Raw genomic sequence first — 19,998 nt, 5'->3', positions numbered from 1 at the left:
CCTCGCGCCTTCGACGACGGCGAGCGATGCCCAGTGTGATTTTCAATATTCTCGTATTGAGCGTTACGACTTCCTTACACTAGTCAAAATGTGCAGGCTGGATGCGCGTGATCATTACGTGGTCCCCCCTTCAAAGTGACAGAAAATGTAACCTATATGCTACATGACAATGAATGTTTATTGGCTATTTCGTTCTTTTGCGCTACATTTGTGAACTTTGTATGACTTCACATCCTTCCAAAATATTATTATTACGCCGCAATTTAAATACAGGGTGATTCTCCAGTTACCCCCGTCAAAGAGATGCCGCCTGGTATCCCGTGGCGAGGACAACACCCCACAGTGCCTCATCGAATTTTATGGCTTTTGACCCTCGAAGGGGTTGGAATACCGTTAAGAAGAGATAAACGTCTAGGAGTTCCGTATTTCTCATCAAATCTTTGCCCAAACGATGCCAATCAATTCCTTATGTTTTACCGATGAAACTGACGCCAAGAACGACGTAATTCAGACCGTAATAAAGGAAATTCCATGAAAAATCATTTATATCATTTCAGGTTGACTTTGTTAATAGTAGTCCGATTTAGATGAAATTTGTTACGATCTTTATTGGAAAAACATAAGGAATCCATCGGTGTCACTTCCATATCGATACGATAAAAAATAAAGAATTATTTTATTTCTGAAACAGGTATGAATCCTCTGCCGACCGCACCGATTCCAGGTCGGCGCCCCGCTGTCGAGGGTGAAAATGTGAACAATTCATTTTAGCGTATTAAGAAATTCTTTATTCTTGATCATATGGATATGGAAGTGACACCAACGCATTCCTGGCGTTCTCCTAATTAAAATCATACCAAATGTCATGCAAGTCGGATTACTTTTGCATAAGCAATTTGTGTTCCTTATGTAAAAGTAATCCGAAAAGTAGACCCCTCCATGGTCGAAAGCCATAAAATTCGATCAGGCACTGCGGGGTGTTGTCCTCGCCACGGGATACCAGGCGCCATCTCTTTGACAGGCGTAGCTGATGGCTCACCCTGTAAACGTATATTAACGTATCCGTATTTTGATTCGTCTGATTTTTAATATCTATGGATATCCCAGAACTCAGAGGGATTGTGAAATTAATAAAAGAATTATTTTATTTGAATATATTTACTAGAATAATATGCTGAAAATATGGTTTTACAAATTTTCAGATTGTAACTATTGACACAATTATAAAATTAACAAGATTTATTTAATCGATTACCTATTTTGATACAAAAAATTAAGGCATTACTGGTAATAAGAGTTTCTGTTTAGACGCAAAGACATTTCTTAAATTTGAAGAACATCACACAGAAGGAACTGGCGTTGATATCATTAGATATTTCACTGCGAGCTCCGCAATTTTTGAGTACTTTGTTAAATGGTTGTCCTTATCTACTATCACTCGAAAGCAATTAAATCAAATCTTCATTGAAGTTCGGCTATATGTATAAATATTCTGTTCTAATGTATTTTTTTTTGCGTTATCTGTAACAATAACTTTTTGAGTTATTCCCAATTCATTTAATGTGTTTCTCAGTTCATCAGCAAGATTTTCGACTGTGTGTCTTTCTTCCCCTGTACAAGTTTGTAAACCATTCAAAACTAATGATACCCGCATTAAGAATAATGTACAATTCTTGCGATAATGAAGACCAATATTCAGTGGTGCAAGCTACGCTTTTAGCAGCACTATGATATCGTTTTGTTTTTTCATCAATCGTCCTTTTTAAGAATACTAGCCTCCTTTTGATTGCTTCTTCTTTATCTTAATATACAGGGTGTGCGCGGAAAGACTGAACAGCTGGATATCTCCTAACGTATTGGAAGAAAACGAAATTATATGAAATTGCATGGTTTGAGGGGACAAATTTATTCGTCGAGACGATTTTTTTTTTCGATTATTGTTTTAAAAGATACGATGGGCAAATTCAGTTTTTTAAATGGAACTATTCTTTTTTAGAGTTCAATTGATAGTGCGTTCCAAGACAAATTCAATTACCTAAATGTGTACACCTTATTTCCACTGGTTTTCGAGATATTGCGCTTGCAAATTTACTGATTATTACTGGAAGGAAACCCGCTGGAATAGCAAACACCGGGTATGGTCTTGTTCGCGCCACGGGTGGCACGCGTTGAACATTGCCTGTTGAAACAGATACCTACCTCCCAAAGGTTTACGCCAGGAGTGGCAGGTTCAAAGGTTCGACTATTCTTTTCCGTCACAAATCCTAGGATAATTTTCAAAACGTCATAAAATTTATTTAGAATTTGTACGCAAGGAGAAGTAGGAAAATATGACTCAATTTTCACCTTCAATAGTGTTTTATTTCGCACCTCCTTCTATGCTCGGATGGCCGGTTCTTTTGAAAGGGATGCAAGTTCGATGGTTAGGTTAGGAGGTGTAAAAGTTGCTAGACCATATGTCAACCATAGGGAGCAGATTGTATAAGGACCAATCGGATTTGCATCTCTCCCAAACTGCTGCTCTCTTGATGCAAAATCGCGCATGATACGACGCGTAGCTCAGCCGGCGGCTGACAGCAATACCGTTAATAAACTATACGTGGAAAAGAGCATTAAACTTTTGAGAGAGCAGGTGGAAGAATTAGAGAGGAAGCTGCTCGTGTTTCAGAGAAATATGCTGACTTCGCAAAACAGCGTTCAAAAGATATCGCGGACATTGAATCCTATCCCGCAGCAACAATGTGAAGCAGAATCGTGCGAGACCGTTGAACTTGCCCAGAATTATCTCGAGAGGGAGTGGAGCACATAATGCGCGTACGCGATAATTATTGCATCACTCGTGGCGAAGATACCTCTGCGATCAAACATGCATACATTATCGAAATCCAAGAGTAAAGAAAACCATGGCCACAAGAAGCGACAACTCGTTGAGGAATTGCATGCTCCAGTCCGAAGACATTTCTCGCGGAGGCGTGTCATAGTGCATGGATATGATGATCTATGGCAAGCTGACATTGTGGAAATGGGTCCAAACTTGTGATTCAACCAAGGTCACCACTATATACTCACCGTCATCGATGTGCTGAGCAAGTATGCATGGGCGGTACCGCTCAAGACTAAAAGTGGTGCTGAGGTGACTAAAGCGATTGCAAAGATATTTAGAGATCGGTATCCGAAAAATTTGCAAACCGATCAAGGAAAAGGATTTTACAACGCCGATGTAGAGAAACTCTTGACAAAGCATGACATTAACCATTATTCGACGTATTCCATTATGAAGGCCTCCGTCGTAGAACGTTTCAATCAAACTTTGAAGAACAGTATGTGGAAACTGTTTACGTTCAATGGAACCCATATATGGACCGATACGCTACCACGTCTACTTGCAGAGTATAATGCAACGAAAACATAGAACCATCGGAATGCGTCCTCGCGATGTTACCCCAGCGATCACCGATAAGCTGCTCGCCACCGTATATAGCAAAGTAAAGATCGCTGCTCCAGTGAGATTCAAGTTGGGCGAGTTTGTGGCCAACTTGATTTTCGATTCCGAAATCGTATACACTTTGTGCAATTGCGGCCCTATGCACTATTGTCTGCGGACCATTTCGATCTCTTTTTGCAAGCACTGCGCGTAGTCGTCAAAAGTAATTGTCCCGGCTACAACATTACTCTTGACACCTTTCACCTTTTTCGTGTCTTTTTTACCATCTACGCGCAGTGCATACATTTTCACTCTATGACCTACGAATTCGGTCATTGTAAGCTATCGACACACGCGCGAAAGTTTTCCTCTTGGGGTTGCAAGGCCCAAGAGACTCCGTGGTACGCGGTGCTGATGGCTTTATCATTCGCCAAATTAATATTGATTGATTGTTTATTCCATGACGACAAGAGAACTTGCTGATCCGTTTAATGACCAAGCAAGTTTACGAATGTTTATCGATGGTCTTAATCACGATTGCTTGATTAGATCAATCGAACTAGTCCGTATGATGACTAGAATAAAGAGTAGTTAGACTCTAAGTCTGGTCACGACTGCCTTGACTAAGTCACTGGAATCGACTGTCGGATTATCAGTGTTTTTAGAGGGCTGAATGTGTTCGTTCAAGCGATGATTGAACTCCCGTACCGTTCTTCGATGTCGAAGGTAGACAAGACCTCAGAATTTGGGGAGGTGCTACATTACTGATTGGCTAATTTTTCCTCGAAGAGGAGGAACCTTCCTTCCGTGATTTCGGCGATGGAGGAGGAAGCCTCTCCTTCTTGGTGACGTAGCAGAGGAAAAACCAGGCTTCTGGCTAGCAAGCCTGGCTACGTTGCTTGGTCGGAGCGTTAGACAGGGTCACGATTTATGGCCGTATTGTTCCGCGAGTCAGCGGTGAACGACGGTATATACCGGTCCGAGGTTACCGTATACCCCCGCTGACAGAGCAATTTAATGGATTATCTTAGGGCGAGAGTAGTCGAAATTATCAGAAAAAAGCGGCACGATGTCGATTGCCTCTTAGTCATCTCGCAAGAAAATGGTTCCCAACGAACGTTTCGGGAACAAATAATTGCCCACCGTAAACGACGTTGAGTTTTCGCCTCGCCCTTAGCCTGCTTTTGTCCCGTAAGACGGAACAGTCATTATCGCCCCATTATTTTCATCCTTCATCAGCCCCGGAACCTTCTTATTAATCGTGGCATATCATATGCATTGTTGGTAGAATAATCGCTTCTGTCAAACCTATCGATATTGTGTATCATGGTCATATATATATATATATATATATATATATATATATATATATATATATATATATAGTGATAAATCATACTATCGGTGTTTGTGTACATTACTTTACATTTTTTATCATGCAGGGGAGACATGTACTTACTCGTGGTGAAATTCGTACAAACAAATTTTTTATATGTCCAGAATGCACGTACCCACATATATCGGTTTATTGAATTTCACCTCGAGTTTTTGCATTTCAACGGCGATTAAGTTTTCTGAAAAAAAAAACGCTTCTGCTGTGGAAATTTGATTTCGCGATCATTACCTCTGCACCATATTGCCCATCACAGTGTGTCAAAAGTTTTACGTCTACATGATTTCGCACATTTTCCATAGTTTTACCAAATACCGCGTTATTCATCAATTTGTACAAATTTTTTCAAAGTCGTTTGTCGCCCTTGTTCTAAATCGTGTATTCAGTTCGATGTAATGGCGAAGCCCTAGAGATTGTGCGAATTCTAGCACGCGGTGTATCTTTGTAATACGAAGACCGTGACAATAAGATGACCAACGAGGAACAATATTTTAAATTTATTTAATTTTTCTTTTTTCACATTTGTTTAACATAATTTTTATACAAAAAAGTTTGGAAAGTTTTTACTAAGTAGTTTACTTAATGCTATTTTAAGTGCTTTACATCGCATGTTGGGGAAATTTTTCGTTTCCAAGTTATAAAAGTTCAATAGCACTATTAGAAATTGTGACGAGCGTTTAATTAAAAATTATTTTTCATTTATTATTAATTTATTCAACCTGTAATTTATTCATATATCGTATTCATAATACGATACATGCGAACTTATATCCGTCAAACGACGTAACGTTGACAGTTTTAAACAGCAATAATTTAAGAGTGAGTTGAAGGAGGACTAACTACCCTAGTCTGGACCACGGTGGGGCGGATCGGGATCCTCGTCCCTGTCGGTGGCCCAGGCTGTCGAGATATCCGGGCTTATTACTATTACCGCCCGCAAACGGGAGGAGATGAATTTCTTACCAGCCTGATGCCACGGAATGTGGCAATGAGGGTACACAGAGGCAGTAGGCAGTTCGATTTGACCTGATTTATATCTTATATGTTATGTATGCTATGTGATTCTAAAGCTATAGTATATGTATACATATGTATGTATTGCAGAGCCGGCCGATACCGTTTCCGGAGCCAGCTCGTTGCCTTTGTGGAAGCGAGATTCTATAGTTTTCAAAATGAATAGTCCAAAGATGTGCTCCAGTTTCTTTTGCACACTGGAAATCCGCCGCTGCCGTCTCCGGAGCGAGCTGAATCTCACTGGTTGAAACTTAAGCTTGCTCTTGGGCTGAACAATCTTTAACTAAAGAGCGTGTTTTCGAATGTACCTTGAATGTACCGCTGTGCGTGCGCCTCCTTTTATACCAGAAAATTGGCAGGCTGGTGCATGCGCAGTAAGTCTTTGATCAATATTTCGCATTTTACTCGCTTAATACATAGTATTTTGTTTTGTGATTTCAGCAGTATTTATATTTAATTATTCTTAACATCTGTATAAAATTGATTGTTTTTTACATTCGCACAGTTTATAATTTATGTATAAAAGTGTGTGCAATGGATCTGTGCGGTATTGTATTACGACTCTGTTTTACCGACGGCCGGTATCGCCGGATTTGAGTCACCGTGGGACGTTAGACGAGTATAAACACGCGCTAGAATTTCAAAACAAAAGCGCGCGTTGACGTATTCCGTGCGAGAGAAGGTGGGCCGTGTGGAGAAGATATTTCTGTGAAGATGGCCTTTTCAAGACAGAGGCCGTTTGGGAGGAATGCAGGGTAGATTGGTTAGGTTAGGACCAATCGGACTTCAAGCCCACCTTCTCTCGCACGGAATAAGTCACTTGTTCTTTTCTTTTGAAATTAGAGCACATGTTTATACTGGATAGATAAGGGATCAGTCTTTAATTTGAAGGGGGGACGAAGCAGGCGGGATTACGCGCAGTCAGCGAACTATGTAGCTACTCCCTTTCTTCCGGTGTCTCTTCGCGAGGCGTATTGATATTGGATATTACTTTTTAATTGCTAGTTCTCAAAAATTAATCAGGCTCGTCGGCCAGAGTATTTCGCCAGGGTCGCGGTTTACGACCGTATTGTCTCGCGAGTCGGCGGTAGAGAACGGTTTTCAACAGTTTTGAGTAATTTATGATTTAATTGGTTCCGCCTCGTAGCAGACGTGAACTCAGGGTATCAGAAAAGGGAAATAGGAATCGTATGAATTTTCTTCTTTCGAACCGAAATACGTGTTGTCTTTGCACTTCTGTGAAGCACGTATGTTTCGCAAATATGCTGGCTTCTTTTTACCTAAAGCCTCTTGTCCTGGTAGGAGGTAACTCATAATGGAACGAGAGAAACTACTTCGTAGTAGAAGAAGTTGCTTGGAAAAATCCTGCCAGTCAGCTAGCAATCACGTCGCAGAAATGTTCTCTGCTCAACAGTATTACGTGATATTCTAGATGTACGCCCCAAACAACGGGGACGCAAGTGCTGCTGCGCAAGAATTTACAGGGGAATACCCACGGCTCCGAACGCCAAGTGGAAAGTCGATGTTTTTGAATCTTCGCGCTTCGACCCCCCCCCCCCCTTCCAACATATTGCGACCGATGTGTCGCCGATGCGGATCTGCTTCCGATCGGCCTATTCCGTCGTTAACGCTTAGTGCGAGAGCACGTAGACCGATCGGGACTCGAAGTGTCTGTTATGAACAATAAACGGTTAGTTCACTGTGTGTAACCCAGACTCATTCTTTTATATGGTTATCCATCTCTCAACTCAACAATTTCCACCAATTTTTATAACGTAGGAACAACGCGTTATATGAAAAATAAATTAAGTGATCAGTGTTAGAACCTAGCCGTACAGTGGAGTGAATATTCGATGTTGCAACTCTTAACTTTGGGTGATGTCGTATACCTGGGACCATCTATGCATTGCGCGCGTCCGTCGATGACCAGGATCGGTTCAGTGACATAGTGATACAAGTTTTTAAGCTACAGTTAAATTTCCGAAAGGGTGAGTTTTAGTTACTTTATTGGCGATTATTATTTTTTAAATTTAACGCAGACTATGGCTTATTTCCGGTGATAATTCCTCAAATTTCCTTATTCATTTCCTTATTCATTAAATTGACTTATTCATTATCAGCAGCAGTGATAGCCGTTAATAAACTACGGATTTTTATCACAATAACGAACTATGATCACTTTTCATTCATTTCCTGTTACATTACTTTTTCGTTTATGTGTTATTTGAAAACGAAATTAACATATTTTTTGTCCTCTTACTTCAAATAATTATTATTTTCGATTCTGCTTTAAAAAAAAATGGGTCTCCGTCTTTTTACGTTTGACCTGATTTTCCTCGATTTATCTTTTATTCGTTATTCACTGTAAATGACAACCAAAAGATGACGAAAGGTATCAATTGCTGTCGTTTTCGCTGAGATCTGATGAGAAATGCGAAGCTGCAAGAGTTCTCACTTTGTAATGGATATTCTAATTCCTTCAAGAGTCAAAAGCCATACACATGCGGTGAGGCATCGCGGGGTGTTGTTTTCGACACGGGGTACCAAGCAGCATCTCCTTGAGTCGAGTCACTGGAGGATCACCCTTAAGAGTTTTTCCTTCCGTAAAACACACCACTTTGGGAATTACATGAAAGGTCAAAGGTCAATACCCTATTTTAATGTGTTAGTCTCACCAATATGCGCTAGCTACTATCCATTTCCAAAACCAATGGTGTAAACTTTAAGGCATTATTACTGCAAAATGGAGACAGATCGGACACTATGTTATAGGAGTCTTATGTTCCATTTAACCTCTCCTACCACCCCCTAAAATATCGCTACGTATACCGTATACACCCTGTATAAACATCGCTTGGAATCTGTCCCTATGGTGCGATACAATCAGAGAAATAATAAATATCTTGAAATACTCTGGTTTCCTATACATCGTCTTAGTCAGAACTCAGTTTTTTCTTCAAAATCATTCAAGTCAGTCGCGCTAAGCAGTCCAGAAGGTCTTCCTTTGCATCGAATAAAGCGTGTGCTGCGACAAGCTGAGAATTACAGTGTATGCATGAATACATGAAAAAAAATAAGGATGATACATGTAGAAAGTAGATGTCCACTAAACGGTTCCATCGGCGTCGAATACGCGCAGCGACGGCCCTGACGAGTCGCGCCAGGCGAGCAATGGCCGCCAGGCGGCAAAACAACGTGAATGCGTTGCCGATGGATATTTTCTCTACCAGTTCGAGTTAAAGACCGTTCCGATACTTTTCCTGGATGGTTTCTTCTTCAGAAATGTCTACAGAATCCGATGCTGGGTAGCGTCTTATGGCTAGGTAAACAATTTGTCGTAAAAAATTATGCACATCGACACTTTTTCAAACTTTGATGGCCATTTACAACCATTCAAAACATTCCAATTTAATATCTATATATATATAGAAAGTTCAACTTATATATATATATATATATATATATATATATATATGTATATATATTTTGACACTAATTGTAAGTTGAACTTTCTAGCGTTCTTAGTTTTCACGTAATACCTCACTTTTGCCCAAAATCGTGTGTTTTTCAAAAAGTTGATTTTCAAAAACTGAGGGTAATAGAGAAATTCTGTTTTGCGGATTCGTGTGCAGGGCGAAAAACTCTACAAGAATCTCCCAGTAGATATTACGGAACAGAAAAAAAGTTTCATTGTCCAAGGACTGTGCTATCGGGCGGACCTGCTGACTGGCCGACGAGAAAATGAGAGGTCGGGGATGGCGGGGGTAATTAAGCTCACCACCACAGGGCGTGACCGCCGCTCGTAGAAGCGGGAAAAGCGTTGGGGACGGGCGGCATTCCGGGGGCGGTGTTCCGCTCTCCACTGCTTGCCGCTCGCTCCCACCCCCGGTGTACATGGATGACGCTAGCGGTTGGGAATGGCACACCGTTACGTGTTTTTGTCTGGTCCTCCCTCCCTTCTTCCAACACGTTCGTCAATTAACGAGTTTCGGGGCCGTGGCCCGGGCCCGTGATGACAGCGGCGTTGCGGGAGTTCACTTACTATCCCCCCGAATGAATCGCTATTTTGCTCTGAGGCCGCTCCCCATATCGGACAAGGTTGTCGCCGTGGGGTTTTAGTGAATATGAGGCTCATACTACCCTACCTTGCACCCCGGGGAGGGGGGGGGAGTCCATGAGGATTTCCCCCGAAAAAAATTGGTGTGCTCTCACACTTCGATAGAGCATGAATCCTTCGAATCGTTCTAACCCAGGAGTGCACAAAGAGCCGCTCTGACTCGACGCTCTGTATCTCCGGATCCGAGCGGCTCTTTGTGCACCTCTACTCTAACCGCTTAGGATGATTCCCACTGTCCTCTCTGAATGTAACAGTGTCCTTTTTGGATCTTCGCTCCGTATCGCGCGGAAAAATGAAATCTAGCGTCGGCGTCACACCGTTCGTCTAACATGGTCAAGCGCCCGATACATGATTCCACAATTGTTACGTAATTCTACCAGCCAAATCATTTTAAGAATCTTTGTTTAATAAAATGTGACTTTAATGGGACTATTTCTGAATCCTTTATGCTGATTAATATTACAATATTGTAAACATGTGAGCGAAATGTCTTTCCAATTCGCGGAGGATGGATCGTGCTCGATATATTTTAGAAGTGGGATTCTCTGGATTTCACGGAAAATCGATCTGACACTGGAATGAATAGAAGCAAGAGTATAGTTAATTCCAATCCGGCGGATCGGTGAAACACTAACAAGAAATATAGCTCGCCTCGATGGGGCAACGATTTCGCGTAGTTTTAACAAAGCAAAAGGCTCGAGCACCAAGGCCAATTTTATATACGCGGATACAAGTATTACACGTGTACTCTGTACAGAAAGTCCGCGGACAAGGCCGATTATCGGTTTACCCACCCCCTCACCGCGCTCGCAACCAGAGCTTCTCGGTCCATCTGAATCACGGGAGCGGCGAAAACGGCTCACCACTGATCGCGTGAAAGGAGTCAAATACAAACGATATACAGGGTGTCTACGTGAAGACTGGACAGCTGGATATCTCCTAAAGTATTGGAGATAAAAAAAAAATTTTACAAACAATTGCATGGTTCGTGAGAGCCAATTTATTATCGCAGACGAACTTTTTCTTCGATTATTATTTTAAACGATATGATGGTCAAGTTCGGTTTTTTAAAGGGGACTATTTTTTTTTAAGAGATCAGTTGATAGTGCTTTCCAAGACAAATTCAATAAGCTTTAATGTATTCACTTTATTTCCACTGGCTTTTGAGATATTGCGCTTGTAAAATTACTGATTTTCACTGCAAGAAACTCCTCTGGAATGGCAAAAACCGGGGGCGGTCTTACTGGCGCCACGGGTGGCACTGCCCGTTGAAACAGATACCTACCTGCAAAGGTCTACGCCAGGAATGGCAGCCCCAAAGGATGGATAATTCTTCTCCGTCAGAAATGCTAGGTAGGTACATCTGCGGTATCGAGAAGCGCATCGTTAATGTTTGAAAACGTTATATTGCATGACATGCAATATAACATTGCATTTGCATGACATTTAGTATGATTTTCATTGGAAAAACATAAGGAATCCATTGGCGTCACTTCGCTTTCGATACGATGCAGAAAAGAATTTCTTAATACGCTGTAATGGATATATGGATTTCGCCCTCGGTTGCGGGAGGTCGACCTCAATTCGCTACGTTCGGCCCAGGATGCATACCTTTTTTCCGGAAAAAGCCATAAAATTCGGTGCGGCAATGCGGGGGGATCCTCGCCACGGGGTACCAGGCCGCATCATTCGACGGGCGTAGCTCCAGAATCACCCTGTACCATTTATACAGTGTGTGACGCTAACCATGCAATTCCATGTAAAAAAAAAATTTTCTCCAATACTTTAGGAGATATCGAGCTGTCCAGTTTTTCCGTGGACACCTTGTATAACTTATGTTCGAAGAATGAGTTCAAACTATGTACAGTCTATGATCAAAAATATGTAAAATCCTTAAATAAACTAATGGGTCGAACTTATTTATTTGCGATCGCGAACACATGTATACATGTACGTTTCCATACATGCATTACTCACCAATACTCCGTCTACCGTAGACGTAGGGAGTAAGTTTATACTTTAAAACCTTTCTTGGAATATACTACATTTTTTAGTTTAAACCGTATTGAAATTGGTCCAATACTTTTTAATTTTGCGCATTCAAATAGACAGCTTTTCCTTTCTATATGCGTATAAAAATAGGAAATTGTAGATAGTTGTGAGGTGTAATACCGGAATTGAAGAAGGTACTTGATGTCCACAAAGTGGAGCATTACTTGAAATGTAAAGATATTAAGTAAAATGAATGAAAAATTAAATAAGAATTCCTCGTTATATCGAAGAAAGTGTACAGCTGATAAAATTTTACTTTTACATTTAATTTTCAACCGACACAATGTACCCTACTTGAAACAATGTAAATTTTATACTGAACGACATAATTAAGGGATAACACGTCCTCTGGGACCCTATAAAAAAAGTCAATAAGGCGTACATACCGAGTTCTCTTCCAGCTTCAAGGATAGCATAACTCAAAGGCGGGTGGTACGGAAACTGCGTGACTGTGAGAGGTCCACCGACTCCGTGATAACTGTAATCCATTGTATTTGCCTGAAGGTTATCCTCGCTTCTGATGAAATATGGAAGCACATCTTGATAAGACCATCCCACATTACCAAGTCTGGTCCAGTCATCGTAATCCTTTCGCGAGCCTCTCATATACGTCATTCCATTCATAACGCTAGTTCCACCGAGAACCTGAGTAATTTGTTTAAATCTAGAGTCACATAGATATATACATGATTACAAGTGTACAAGGTATTTACGTATTCATAGTCTAAAAATTTACATGTATATTACTTTCATAAAAACAAACAGAAAATTGTTAGTGTGGTTAAAGGCAAACCGTTTTCAAACTATAAGTAATATCAGCTATGGTCTCTTCCATTAGTGAAGAGCCTAGCATTTGTTGCCTTGGAATACGTTTGTTTACACGATTGTAACGTTTCTTGGCGTGGCGTTGACGCGAGTTACAGGATTTTAGGATAGGTTCGAGTGGCGCGCAATAAAGAAATAAATTTCAAGAATCAGAATTCTTCTTAACAGTGTTTATTCATATGGAACACCTTCTACGTATAACTATTTAACAAGTTGATGACGTTTCAATCAATATAAAGGAATATAAATGATTCTAATAAAAATTATAATAGTAAACACGCTCGATTGAAATAGAACGCAAAATAGTAATAAATGACGCTCGGTCGATATGGTACATAAATTAATATAAACACGCTTGGTTGAAATGAAACGCAAAATAATAATAAATAACACTTGGTCGAAATGGTACACAAAATAAAAATAAATGACGCTTGGTCGAAATGAAAAGCAAAATAAGAATAAATGACGCTTGGTCGAAATAGAACGCAAAATGATAAATGATATTGGTTGATCTAGGTTGCGACTCGTGGTCGGCACAAAAGATAATACCTGCGATCGATATGGCAGGAATTGACCTTAATGGCTAGGCAATGATAGCACAGACGAGGTATAGAAGAGACCTATCACCTTATTGATGTTCGTGTCACCACCCAAACTATGTTACCGACCCATAAATTGAGGACTGAATTTAGCGGCCTCTGTTTATGTACAGCGTCCAACTCAAGAACTACTCTGAAATGTTTTGAAATACTGAAAGATGCGTGCGTGCTTGTATACGTGTGCCTTGTTTAGAGTGAGAGTTTAACATAGAGGGCGGGCTTTCGCTAAGCTACGCTTTAGCTCGGTTTGTCAACGGCTCACACCAGATTTCTCTCTGAAAACCTATTTCGGGGATCAGAAGCCTATATGGCGCTGAAACATGGTATTTCTTGAGAGCTTATACAAGCTATAAATTGCAAGATGAAATTGATTCTTAGTATTGTTACGTTTTCGTGTAACAGGGGTTGCTCGGTTTGGCATTATAAGGTTTAATACAACACAACATGAAACTACAAGAACGGTGAACAACAAGAAATGTCTTATACAAGGATAATGCGGTAATCTCGATACGTCCTTTCGCGATGGCGTCTGAGTATCGAATGACAGCTTGACAGGCGATCGAGCCGATCGCCTTCTTCTCGCTGTCCTCTTGTACCAGTCGCGAGCACCAGCAGGCCTTGGATTCCATCCAAAGGGTGCTCGCAACATTGCTTCCCCGTCTGAAAGAGTGGTCGTCCCGACCGCTGCAGCCTCTTCGTTGCTGGCAGCCGTACCCTGGTCCGGAAGAGTAGGAAAAACGTTGCGTGGCCTCTTCCGTCCATCGCCTCGGCATTCGCTTTCACGCCCAAGGGGAAAACCACCCAAAAACCCTGGGCAAGGCGTGGGTACGTGGGTGCTCGCGTCTCTACCCCCCACTTGCGTCTTCGGACTTGCGCACTTCTTTCTTGAACGGGCTTCGCCTTCTTCGGCGGCGCTTCCTCTTTTTGGTTAGAGAAGGGCGGGGAAGTCCGGTCGTCCTGCGGTCGGGACTTCCTGGGTTTGTTCCTGCTCGACTCGAAATCCTCCGCTCCGGGATCCGCGAATCGCCCAACGCGTGTCCCACGACGTCTATAGGACTCCGCTCTGGAACTCCTCTGCTCCGACACTTCATTCCCTGGATTTCCCTTGCAAAAAAATGGACGGAGAGACATTAATTTTCCTTTTCTTTCATGAGAACCCGGTGGAGCCGGACAGAACCGGGAAGACGGAAAGGCGAGCTGGGCCCGAAAGCAGAGGATCACGCCTAAACAATGAGCATGCTATCGGCCCGTTCCCCGATCAATCCACCCAGAACTCCCAGCTCGTGAAGTATTCACTCTTCTTTCTTCCAATCTCCCCCAGTTCTCCAATCCTTGGCATCTTGATGGCCCCATTCCTCTTTTAGGCATCTGGTGCTGCTCCAGGGGACTGTTCTGTGCGTCCTGTAAGCGCTCCCGTCTCCGCGACATCCCCTCCAGCCGATCCAAGCACCGCTTGTCCGACTGGTGATTGGGGGTGCCATTTCCCGTTTGCTTTCCCCGCATTGCTACAACCTAGGGATCCCATGGTATCCTCCATGCCGGGGCCGGCCCCGAGAGCTCATAGGACTCACTTCCAAGGGGGCTAGCGCTCCGCTGCGGACCACGACGCTGTTGTGGCACATTCAGGGAATTCGGGAACGCGTATCCAGGCCGCGGTGGCAATCCCCCAACACCTTGTCCCTCGTCGTGGGGTATCGTGTTTTCTGAAACAATTCAAGAAAAGGGGGACGGGGCTACGAAGGTAGCCTCCGTAACCTAGTCCACCGGTTAGCTTACAACTAATCTTCTTTCTTGAATCTTGGCAGTGGTATTGTCCGTCGACGTCATCATTCCTCTTAGAATTGCCCAACTTATTTCGCAAGGCGGCGCGCGTGGACCACCTTGCACTTCTTCCTAGGTGAGCGTTGAATCCTGTAGATGACGTCGTTCATCTTGTCCACTATCGTGTATAGGCCTTCCCAATCGGCTTGCAGTTTCGGACACTTTCCTTTTACTCTTCGTGGTTGGAACAACCACACTCGTTCTCCGGGCTGAAACTCTATCGCGTGGACTCGATTGTCGTACCACGACTTCATTTTCGAACTGTTGATGTCCAGACGGCGTCGAACAAATTCGTGGATCCTCTTCATTTTTCCTCGGATCCATTCGGAATGGATATAATCCACAGGATTGGTTCGATGTCCCCTTCTTATTCTACTTCTGTGGGCAGTCCTCTTCATAATAGTCCGGGAGCCAGCGACACTTTTTGATGTCTCATTTGTTTAAAGTTGGTTTATCTTTTGTTCTACTATATTTGTACTACAGATTAACAAAATGACCTCCTGCCAGCGCACTAGCGGAACAACGCTTATCAGCAGCGTATCAATTATGTAAGAAAATATTGTGCAAAATCCTTATTTGTTTAAATTTTGAAATTTTTGTACTAACAATAGACACCATAAAACACCGAAAAATGATCTGCTGCCACCTTAGTTGTGGAACGGCATGCTACTGCCACTCCTATAAACAGGTTAAAAATATCAAATCCATTGACTAAAATGTTTAAAGCTGAAATTTTTGTGGTGGTAGTTTATATCACAAAATCGAAGAAAAACGATTGCTGCCAGTCCTATCACGGGACAAAAGCCTTGGCAGGAGCCACCAAAGGTGCAACGCCACGCGCCGCGCCGCGTTACCTACATCTCCAGGACGAGTGCGATTCAAAATTAATTTTCTCCGCCGCGGTCATATATTTAAAGCTGAATTTTTTGGGCTAATTGTTTACATTAAGTAGTGTAAGAAAAACATTTGCTGCCATCCATATCGTGGAACAAACGGCTTGGCAGGAGCCACCAAAAGTCTTGCTGTTGGTTGAGGTAAAGAAAGGTGCAATTTGGCGAGTTGTATGAATTTAATCCGCATAGTTAAAAGTGCAATAAAATATTTCTCCTTATCTTAGTACATAATGATTCATATACGCAGCCCTCTAGATTAATTTAATAGTTCAGTTCATGGCCAGTCCATGATCAGTCCCAAAGACCGAACTAAAGAATAGAGTTGTATTTCTTAAGAAGAGTAAACTCGACACTCGTAATCCTCTAAATTATGTCGCCGGGTCCTGAAGACCGAGCGGTTCAAGGGTTGGAACGCAAGCTGTAAATTACTCTACAACCACTAGACTTTCCGAGTGCGGGTTATAGGTTCCAGATGCGCCGAGCCCAATTGCAGGGACTGTTTTCTGTCAAATGTATACACAATAGCGCCCGATTTGCAACACGAAATTTCCTGTCCCAAACGTAGAAACTCCTTAAGACCACGTACAACCACTGAAACCAGCCCATCACAAAGCACACCACCCACCACTAAAATTAGAAAAACAGTAAAGCTCCGAAGCTCCAAAGATGATAGTTGCGGGGTCGAAGATCAGTTTGAAATTGTACTTTGAAAGAAGTCAGTTGGTGCTGTGCGGTATGGCTACATTAAAACCCGTTTGTGTTTTTTGCAGTAGCAAAAGGGACAAAATAATTTTGTTCACACAATGTAGTTTACACAAAAGTGCTGACATTTTAAAAATTCGCAAAAAAGATAATTTACGCGGCAAGGACATACAATTGCCGACATCGTTGAACAATTTACAAGGATATCATTCGAAGTGTCTGAGTCGTTTTACGGCAGTGCAAAAAATATATAAATCAGCTAGTGCAGATGAATCTGCTTCGTCAACAAGTGCATTATTGTCTAAGTCTAAGCCATCAACATCTACAGCAACAAAGTAAGTGGAGCAATGAACATCATTTTTGTTTGATTAGTTTGTAATTATTGTTTGAATTTAAATATTAAATTAAATTAATGTATATCGTACAAATATTTCAAAACATGCTTATCTTTTCTTGTTTAACCAATCCGTTTGATTTACATCTCGAATGTGAATATTTTTGTAAAAAATTATTTTTAGAAATAATCTTAACTGTACAGCACTGATTCATTTAGACACTTCAAATTTATTATAAATATTGCCCATTATTACAGCGCTGTTTATATTTATTTAATATTATTGTTACAAATAAAAGCAAAAGTAATTATCATATGAAAAACTTTATCGTTTTCAGTTCTAAAATTTGAGATAATGTTATCAAAGTTAATCAAAATTTAAGTCACAAATAGTAATACATCCTACTTTTGTTATATTTCGCGATTTGAACGTTCTTAAGCCTTCATACATTTCAACATTTTATTAACAAGAAAAACATGTTTCAGTGAGGAAATCAGTGGCGGTGCTGATGATGAAAATGCGCATGAGTTTCGAGTTGAGATAGAAGCTTCAAATGTCGCGAAAGAAAAACCTTGTGTATTAGAAAGGCAATCAGAAGAACAACCATGCAACCTCCCCATAAATTCATGTGATGCGCCAAGAGAAGAAGGCTCAACTAATGATGAACGTAAAATCGTATGTGTTTTTTGTAATTTGGAGCGGAAAAAGCATCGGGGTCGTTATCAAAATTTACATATATGTGGAACACGCGAAACTATTGAAAGTATTAAATCTAATGCAACAGAATTAAATGATTTAGATTTATTAGAAATAATTGAGACTTCGTGCACAAAAAATCATAATGTTACATATCATAATATTTGTAAAACTAGTTTTGACAGTATAGCCAGGTCACAGATGACTACAAAGCGTGAAAAAACTAATTGGCATAAGAAAAGAGATTTTCACAAAATTGCTCATGAGGAAGTGTGTTGTTTCATTGATGAAAATATCGTCCGGAAACAAGGAATCTACTTTTTAGATTTTTTTCGAAAAATTTACTCCGATTGTCTAAGTCTAAGTAGAGCATACAAAGGAAACGAAGATTCTTCAAAAACTTTTTCATCGCGCCATTTGGAAGACCGATTATTAAAAACTTTTGATAAGAAAATAACTATTATAACAGTAAATAACAGAAAAATTGTTAAACCGTATGTCGGTATTGCGCTACAAGATACTGATTTCCCAAAACTTGAAAAACATGATATTGTGCAAAACGCGGCACTTATTATTAGAGAAGAAATCCGCATGATACAAAAAATACATTGCCAGAGCAATTAACAGTCACTGATTTAGTTAAGGGAGAATGCAGTGTACCAAATTTGATTAATGATTTTTACCGTACGGTATTAAGCGGGAGCGGTTATCGCCGTATGCGCAGCGAAAATTGCCAGAGAAGAGTTGATTCGTTCTCACAAGATTTAATTTATGCGGTTTCGAATGGACAGATTAAACCTTCAAAACACATTACTTTGGGCATGACATTAAAAGGATTAACTAGTAGCAAAAAAATAGTCAATATTATGAATAGATATGGGCATTGCTGTAGTTATTCGATATTAGAAGGTTTAGAGACAGAAGCGACTTTTTCCTCTACTAGTCGGTCAGATATACGTCCAGAAGATATTTTACGATTGCCAAATTTATGCACCGGCTTGGCATTTAATAATTTTGACAGATTTGTCGATACTACCAGCGGAAAAGATACTTTACACGATACTGTGGGTATAATATTTCAAAATATTGATGTCAACGCTATTGATAAAACCGAGACTAATGATAATACTGTTGTCAGTCTCGATGGTAATACTGTTTCCAAAAAGATGAGACGAACTTTCGATGCAATTACACACGAATTACAATCATATTCGAAAAAGCCTAAATTAGTTGAAACTTTACTGCCTGTCGATCTTCCATCGCGAAGTTTAATTCCAGCAAATATGAAAACAGTTAATCAAATTGATTTAGCGTGGATGCTTTCTCATGCGTTAAAAATATCAAATACGCCAATGTGGGTCGGATTTAAAAGCCTGATATACGATGATAAATCCACTGAACAAAATATTTCCTACTTGACTACGGTAAATGTTTCACCAACAAATACGCACGTTGTAATAGAAACAATGGTCCAAAGCCAAAAGGTCGCTCAAGAATGCGGTGAATCATATATGCAAATTACATATGATTTGGCTATAGCAAAAACAGCGCTCCAAATACAAAGTACTGAAAAACCTAGATTTGACAATTTATTTATACGTATAGGAGCATTCCATATAATGATGGCTTATTTTAAAGCCATAGGAAAATTTATTGACAATTGTGGATTAAGCAATATTATGGTCGATACCGAAATGTTAGCCAGCGGATCCGTTAATGGTTTAATAACAGGGAAACATTTTAATAGATGCAAAAGATTGCACCCCCTTGTTTCTTTAGCTGTCGAAATTTTGCATTTTGAAAGCTTCATGGAAGTAAATAATATACAAGTAACCGATGAAATGAAAATTTATCTAGAAGAATTTAAAAACCACCGATCCATGACTCCTGCAATTGAGCATGAAGATTTGATGCAAGTATTTGATAAATATGAAGATTATAAAAAACAAACCATTTTAGGAATTCATGGAAAAACTCCTCAATATTATATGATATACACCAATCTAGTTCATTATTACCTCATGTTGTACAGGAGCATAAAAAGCGCAGATATTGAAATGTTTAAGTTTGTATTACAGAAAATTGCTAATATTTTTTTCATATTCAATCAGCAAAATTATTCTAGAT

The 19,998-nt window shown here is 40.6% G+C and overlaps 2 protein-coding genes across 2 annotated transcripts in view; one reads left to right on the top strand and one right to left on the bottom strand.

The window, feature by feature from the left end:
* The window catches only part of LOC143376215 (glucose dehydrogenase [FAD, quinone]), a 349,600-nt gene that overhangs the window by 189,402 nt on the left and 140,200 nt on the right, over positions 1-19,998 (bottom strand). Inside the window, exon 4 of the mRNA XM_076826304.1 lies at positions 12,387-12,645. Coding sequence (XP_076682419.1) covers positions 12,387-12,645 — 259 coding nt within the window. The remainder of the gene's footprint in view (positions 1-12,386; positions 12,646-19,998) is intronic.
* On the top strand, positions 16,641-19,927 carry LOC143376536 (uncharacterized). The gene is given in 4 exon segments (XM_076827014.1): positions 16,641-17,175; positions 17,661-18,472; positions 18,475-19,787; positions 19,904-19,927. Coding segments are annotated over 4 exon segments (2,520 nt in total). The 5' UTR covers positions 16,641-16,804.

This window comes from Andrena cerasifolii, chromosome 14 (assembly GCF_050908995.1).
Source record: "Andrena cerasifolii isolate SP2316 chromosome 14, iyAndCera1_principal, whole genome shotgun sequence".
Lineage (NCBI taxonomy): Eukaryota > Metazoa > Arthropoda > Insecta > Hymenoptera > Andrenidae > Andrena > Andrena cerasifolii.
This window is presented reverse-complemented; position numbering and strand designations above follow the sequence as displayed.